This window comes from Eleutherodactylus coqui, chromosome 2, assembly GCF_035609145.1.
Source record: "Eleutherodactylus coqui strain aEleCoq1 chromosome 2, aEleCoq1.hap1, whole genome shotgun sequence".
Taxonomy (NCBI): domain Eukaryota; kingdom Metazoa; phylum Chordata; class Amphibia; order Anura; family Eleutherodactylidae; genus Eleutherodactylus; species Eleutherodactylus coqui.
Genome location: NC_089838.1, coordinates 172,757,582 through 172,765,319, shown reverse-complemented (window position 1 = coordinate 172,765,319; position 7,738 = coordinate 172,757,582). Strand labels below are relative to the sequence as shown.

Here is a 7,738-nt window from a genome sequence, read left to right as displayed (position 1 = left end):
TGCACCGTCTGTAAAGCCATTGGAGACAACGGGCGGTGCGTCCCGAGGAATGGGAAACCAATAGGACGGGCACCGATGTTTCACCTCACATCATCGCTGTGAGGGAAGCCACCGCTCAGGTGTGTGACCCCATACAGCATAATGGAGCTCACATTCCTGAGAGACTCAAGATTATTTCCATTCAGCCATTTCTGTGACAAATCTCTCGTCACCATGTGAGACTACCCTAAACACCGTCACACAGGACAATTAGTGTCATTGCTGCACAGTTAACAACACGGCACAGTGATGATGGCCGCCGCCGCCTCACGGCGCCTCAGGACTAGTTCTAGTCACTAGTGATAAGCCTTGCGCTTCCGCTGACAGTTATGGCCGCGGCCGGGGTGCCGCGCAGTGATACGTCGGAGGCCCCGCCCTCTTCCTGGCTGCGGGCAGTAGACGCTGGAGTAGCAGCGAGGGTGAGTGTGTATTGCGCTCCCATTCACAAGGGCGGGATAGTCTTATGGCGCCGCGGTACACGGGGGCTGTGGTGCGGCTCCCCGGGCAGGCTTCCTGCGCTGCTGCTTCTAACACCGGTCCGAGAGCAGTGCCAACGACCGGCACTATGAAGTGCAGCGTGTTGTACAGTCCTGCCATGGGACGTGCAGGGTGTGATGAGCGCCCTGCGGGAGGTGTGTGCCGCTCCTGCACTGCTCAGACTACCATGGAGACCCCTCAGTTTACAACCAGCACATTATTAAAGGGGGTTCCAGGCTGTTTTTATTGACAAGCTCTCCTCAGGATCGGCCGACTGTGACCGGTTGGGGTCCGCTGCCCGGGCGCTGCTGTCACCGGGGGAGGGGGGCAGATCTCCCGGCCCTTGTGTATTGGCTGTGCTGCGAATACTGTTTCCCCAAAAATAAGCCCTACCCTAATTTTTTGGGATTTCTTTTTCCCCTTCTTTTTGGGTGGGCTTGAAATCTAACTCCTACCCCAAAAACAAGTCCTAACTGCGTTGCAAAAAAAAAATAAAGGACTACATTTCCCAGCAGGCTCAGTCCAGGTCCTCCGGAGCTCCAGTGCGCTTGCTTCAGTCCTCGGACGCCCAAAGAAGATCTTTTAGTTACGGGATTCATAAATCTCCTCTCCAGGAAGTGATGGATCTGATTGGTTCTTAAGCGCTGCTCAGCCAGTCCTTGCTGAAACAATGCGATGGCTGTGATTGGTTCACTGAGCGCTGCATTGATTGGCTGAGCAGCTCAGCCAATTCATAAATCCTGCGTTACGTGATGGCTGTGATTGGCTGAGCAGCGGTCGAAGAACCAATCAATGCAGTGCTCGATGAACCAATCACAGCCATCGTATTGTTTCATGGACTGCTGCACTGATTGGCTGAGCAGTGCTCAAGAACCAATCAGAGCCATCGCTTCCTGAAGGCGGGATTCATGAATCATGTAACCAGGAATCGATCTTCTATCGGCAGCCGAGGACTGAAGCAAGCGCACTGGAGCTCTGTAGAACAGTGGGAGGGACCTGGACCGTGTCTGCTAGGTTAGTATAATAAGACCTCCCCTGAAAATGAGACCTAGCGCCTCTTTTGGGGCAAAAAATAATATAAGACAGGGTCTTATTTTTGGGGAAACACGGTAGCAGGTGCAGCTCTTGTGAGCGCCACCTACTGCACAGGTTGGAGCAATTTGCTTCTGCTCTGCACCTGTATTTGGCTGGTGACAGTAGCGCCCAAATAGCATGATCATTGGGGACCCAAGTGGCAGACCCCAACCCATCCGCTATTGTAGAAGGAACGCATACGTTGCAGAGCTCATCAATAAAAATAGCCTGGGAAACGCATCTGTGCGCTGCTGCGCGGTCTGCCAGCCCGTATGTTAGGACAGCTCTCTTCAGCAAGTGTGCCCGCATTATTGTGGTACCAGTCTGGTGCCTGGCAGGGTTGCCAACCTGAACTTTTCAAAAATTTTTTTGAACAACTAAAAATCACAGCCAACACTTTACAGACAACTTAGAAAAGTGAATGATAAGAAATATAACTAATACCTAGTAATGAGTTCATGCCAGTATCTGACCCCCAATCAGCATTGACTGTGAACCGTGAAATGCTGATAATCAGAATGACCCGCTCTAGTGCCACCCGCCTCAAAAATAATCACGGACACTGGTAAAGGTCTTCTAAATTTATGGACTGTTCAGAAATCTCTGGACAGTTGGCAACTCTTAAAGGGGTTGTCCTGTGACAGCAAGTGGGGTTCAGCACTTCTGTATGGCCATATTAATGCACTTTGTAATATACATCGTGCATTAAATATTGGCCATACAGAAGTTATACACTTACCCCCTCCGGTGCTGGCGTCTCCGTCTCCATGGCGCCGACCAAAGCTGCCTTCTCCCTGGATTAGACGCACTTGCACTGAAGGGGCCGCTCCGGCGTGCTCGCGCCGCACAGGTCTTCTGCGCATGCGCAGAAGACCTCTGCAGCGCGAGCACACCGGAGCCAGACAGAAGAGGGCAGACAGCGCAAGCACGTCTAATCCAGGGAGAAGGCAGCTTTAGTCGGCGCCATGGAGACGGGGACGCCAACACCGGAGGGGCTAAGTGTATAACTTCTGTATGGCAAATATTTAATGCACAATGTACATTACAAAGTGCATTAATATGGCCGTACAGAAGTGCTTAACCCCACTTGCTATCGCGGGACAACCCCTTTAAGTCTACATAATGGGCTCGTTGAACCACAGGAGAGTAGCCGAGGGGACCAAGGGTGTTTTGCATAATCTGTTGCATTGTGAAGTAACAGAAGCCGTAACTGTTCCCACCTGCGTCGGGGGTTCCCTTTTCTTGCTTCATTCAGGTTGCAGAAAAGGGGAATCTCCGCTGCCGAACAGTTCCATCTCTAGATGGAACTGAACAGCGCCGGATAAAGCTCATTGACTATAATGGGGTCTGCCCAGCTGGCCGGCTTTTGGACAGAAGAAAAAGCGCTTTCTCTTCCAATATGGCATGCCCCCAGTTGTTAATTAGCTGCAGGGCTGCCTCCCCCTGCTCGGTTATCAGGTCCTGGCACTCACTAAAAGCGGCTTCCCGGGCGGCACAGCGGCTTCTTGACGCTGCTAACCTTAACTCCCCTCCCTCGCCGCACCCTCATTCTCCCTCACTGTCACCCACCGCTGTCCCATAACCCTCCAGCCTTTCCCACAGCCTCACCGTCCCCTTCCTCACTCTCATCCAGCAATGTGCTGTCGAGTCCCCGATGCTGCACCGCCAAAAATTTCCTTAGTGTCCGCTACGGCTGTCTGGTTCCACGTGCTGCCAGTGCAGGGAAGCCACTGTCGCTGCCGGTTAAGAAGCCGCTGTGCCAGCCGCTCTTAGTGAGTGCCAGGACCTGAGAGCCTGAGCAGGGGGAGGTGGCCCTGCAGCCAATTAAAAACTGTGGGCATGTCCAGGCTGTCAAGCTGCCTGTATCTTGTCACCACAAGATACAATAATACCCTAGGCTTTATGGTATCTGAGAAAAGAACTCTCTAATGTATTGTGGATTTTCTCAGTTTTTCATGCTTAGAATTGAATATTAAAGTTGGAACTCCTTTACTTTTCCTATTTAGGCCCTAAAGAATGGTCGTGCCAAATTTCAAGTTTGTACAACACCGGGAAGTTACATAACTTCGGGATGCTCTTACTTTTGCACTTGGCATTGAATAATCTAGTTGTGACCCCTTTACTTTTCTTGTTTAGCACCTAAAAAATGCTCATGCCAAATTTCACATTTGTATGACATTGGTAAGTTAGAGAATCAGTGGCGAGTCAGTCAGTGAGGGCTTTCTCCTTTATATATAGATAGATGTATTTAAACACCTGTGGCAATGTCTGAGGTGCTGGCAATAATTGCATCTCCTGTGTAATACTGAAAGCATGACCTGTTGTGGGCAGCCATGAAGACTGGCATTTGGGAAACATTGATTTAGGCCCACATCACACGGGCGTATGTGTACTTGTGGAATGAACAATGCTTTTTTGCATGCCCATCGGAGTAATTTACTGAACTTTTTGCTCCAGCGAGGCATGTTCATTTGCGCACAGCAAACAGATTCACTGAATGAAATGGCTTATGAGTCAAGGGTAGTAACTGCGTACAACAGCACCTACGCGTTTCAAGCGTTACTGTTCTTAGATCGGTAATGCTTGAAACGTGTAGGTGCTGTTTTGCACAGTTACTAACCTTGTCATTTTTTTAAATGGATTAACCCCTTAAGGACATGGCCTATTTTGAGCTTAAGGACGCAACGATTTTTGGCGGATTTTCATCTCCTTTTTTCAAAAGCCATAACTTTTTTATTTTTCTGTCGACGCGGCCGTATAAGGGCTTGTGTTTTGCGTGGCGAACTGTAGTTTTTGATGCTGCCATTTTTGGGTACATAGACTATATTGTAAAAATTTTATTATTTTTTTTTATGATAAAGAGAGAAAACGCATCAATTCTGCCATAGATTTTACATTTTTTTTTACAGTGTTAATCATGCAGCATAAATGATACAATACATTTTTTTTCTGCGGGTCACTACAATTACAACGATACCAAAATTCTTCTTTTTTTTTTTTAGGTTTTTCCACTTTTTTGCAATAAAAACCCTTTTTTTGGAAATATTTTTTTTTCTATATCGCTCTATTCAAAGTCCTGTAATTTTTTTTATTTTTCTATGGACGGAGCTCTATGAGGGCTTATTTTTTGCGAGACGAGCTGTAGTTTTTATTCGTACCATTTTGGGGAATATACGGCTTTTTTGATCACTTTTATTGCATTTTTTGGGAGGTTTTTATACACTTTTTGCCGTACAAAATAAAGTGTGTTCAACTTTTTGTACACGTTGTTACGGACACGTGAATACCAAATATGTGCCATTGTAATTTTTTTTTTACCTTTTTTTTATGCTAATATTAGAAAAAGCACAAAAAAAGGTTTTTTTTTTTAAATTTTTCTTTTTTTTACATTTTTATTCTCTCTTTTTCACACAACTTGTGTCCCTCTGAGGGATTTACAACACTGTACTGATGATCGCTGTGATAACGCATAGCGGGGCTCCCCACTGCGACGCAGCGCGCGTCATTGGCAAATTTTTTGGCTGGCTGGCTAGAGAGAGAGAGAACGAACCTAGGGGGAAAAAAAGCTCAGCACCCGGCGTCCCACATACAAAAATGTTTGAGTCTTCCATTGTAGTCAATGGGGTTCGTTACTCGAGTAGAGCTCTCGAATTTTACGAAAAGCTCGACTCGGATAACGCGGACCCGAGCATTTGGGTGCTTGCTCATCTCTAATTAATAGTAAAGTTGAATAAATTTTTTTTAAGGAAGTGCTGGACTTTTTTCTATTTCTGGATAGTGTAAGACGAAGCCACAGTGTTTTTACATCAGCTTAGGCTGAGCTCTCTTGGTGACTGGTAAAATTATGCATGGCTGGTCACTAGGGGTTAAACATATGCAAATGAGCTTTTAATACCGTGTTCTTTTCTTTTTTCCAGGTATCAAAGCCTTAATATGACTTTTCAGTGGACAGCAGTGGCATTGTTCCTGTATGGGGAAGTCGGAGTTATTTTAATTTTTTGCATCCCATTTATTTCCCCATCAAGGTACTAGAGAAGTTTTACCAAATGCAGTAATATTTGTAGTGTTCAGCCATAACATTATAACCGCTTTCCTCAGATTGTATAGATTTTCCCTATGCTGCCAAAACATCTGTGACCTGTCGAGGCATAGACTCCTCCACATGGCCTCCTGGGGTGTCTGTCACCAAGACATTAACAGCAGATCTTCTAAAGAAGAATTTAGAGTTTTTCTTCTTTGTGAAACCATCACAATATAACTGACCTCTGTTGTGAAGAACGCAGATTTGTAGCTTGTCCCCTCCAGGCTGTGCATTGTGCACTTTTCTTCCGGCCTCCAGGTCACATGACCAACACTCTGACCACTCTGTGTCCTGCAGTTAGTGCAGCAGATTTATGGCAGCTGTCATGAAGGAAAAACTGTCTTGCTCATAACAATCAGTTACAGTGCAGCATTCATTTTCAAGGTTTGATATTATGGCTGATCGGTATATGTTCAAGCAGCGATATAAATGTTTCTGTGTGTTATATACCCAGTTGTACAATGTATAGTTCATCTTCTTGGAACATTTGTTAGCTTCTTCTGTCATTTTCTTGTACAGTAAATTTTCTTTTTTTAGATATTGCGAATGGCTGCCAAGTGAAGGGATATAATCTCGCCAGCTGCTTGGGGTATTTTCGGAACAGCTTGAATACTTTTTAAAGCTGCAAGTACTTGCGGCCCAGTGGACTACATTTACAATGTGGCTTCTCATTCAGGACATTTGAATTATGCTTCATGTTTATCAACATAATAGTAGCTTTGATATGCGAGTTGCGTTTTATATTTTAGTTGAGTATTACTTGACGCTTATGGCTATTTGCTTATTTACTTTTAATTACTTGGGTTTCATTTCAAATATCACCCTATAAATATCCTCAAAATAACAGAAAGCGCCTTTAAGTTTAGTTCATAAAAATATGAATCGCGAGATGAAGTATCACAGAGTTTAGGAATAAAGTAAAGCAATATCTCGTGAAAAAGAAATCTATGGGCAGATGTATGACACTGTCTAAAAGAAAAATACTGTCTTTGATGCCAATAGCAACCGATTACAGCTCAAGTTTAACGCCTTAGTGACCGGCCTATTTTGTGCCTTAAAGGGAAGCTTTCACTTCTCCACTGCACCATAAGCTAAGTTATGGTGCTACCGTGTTTCTGCAAAAATAAGACCCTGTCTTATATTAATTTCTGCCCCAGAAAAGGCACAGTGTCTTATTTTTTGCGGATGTCTTATACTCACATAGCTGCTGGCGTCTTGGTCCCTCGCGCTGTCCTCCCCGGCGCTGTGGCAGGCTGCTGTGTTCTCCGCATTGACAGAGGATTCTTTTCTTGGCAGCGGGGTTTTGAATACCCCGCCTCCAGCAAGCAAGTGCTGTGATTGGATCGAGCGCCATCTCTGATTGGCTTTACTATGTAAAAAAAAATAAAAAATCACACATTTGCTATCGCTGCGTTCGTAATGACCCAGAGAGAAAAGTTTAGAAAGTTATATAACCCGCACAAACATGGCGAAAATTAACTAATTTTGCCTATCTTGCCATACAAAAAAACAGAATAGAAAGTGATCAAATCATCTCATGGATCAACAAAAAGCACAACTGCCCCCGCAAAAAAAAAAAAACTCACGTAACATCATTAACAAAAAAAAAAAAGATAAATATTAGGGGTCTTTGAATGCAGCGATAAACAAAAAATACATTTATAAAAAAAAAGTGTGAAATAGTTGCAAAAAAACCCCTATAAATTTGGTATCGGTGTAATCGTACCGGCCTGCGGAATTAATTTAACATATCGTTTATACTGCACAGTGAACACCGTTAAAAATAAAAGGCATGCCATAATTGCAGATTTTTTTACACTTGCCTCTAGAAAATAATGCAATAAATAGCAATAAAATTGTTATATGTTCCCAAACATTGGTAAGTAAAGGCCCGACTTCATGCTGCAGAGAACAAGCCATTATATTAGTCCATCAGTGGAAAAATAAAAATGATATGGCTCTTGGAATGCGGCAACACAAAAGCAAAACTTCAAAACAAAAAAAAGTTGTTCTTTTTTTTTGTACAAAAATAGCAAAACAGAAAAAAATGTTAAACTTGGTGTCACC

General features: G+C 44.4%; 1 protein-coding gene across 2 annotated transcripts in view; it reads left to right on the top strand.

Moving 5' to 3' along the window:
* The first annotated feature begins 376 nt into the window (after nucleotides 1-376).
* Nucleotides 377-7,738, top strand: part of BCAP29 (B cell receptor associated protein 29) — a 49,700-nt gene continuing 42,338 nt past the window's right edge. The window contains exons 1-2 of one of the 2 annotated variants that reach the window (XM_066591936.1): nucleotides 377-458; nucleotides 5,508-5,615. In XM_066591936.1, the coding sequence (XP_066448033.1) occupies nucleotides 5,524-5,615 (92 nt within the window). In that variant the 5' untranslated portion in view covers nucleotides 377-458; nucleotides 5,508-5,523. Of the gene's footprint in view, nucleotides 459-3,751; nucleotides 3,772-5,507; nucleotides 5,616-7,738 lie in introns of those variants that run through there. The other variant, XM_066591937.1, reaches the window with a different exon arrangement.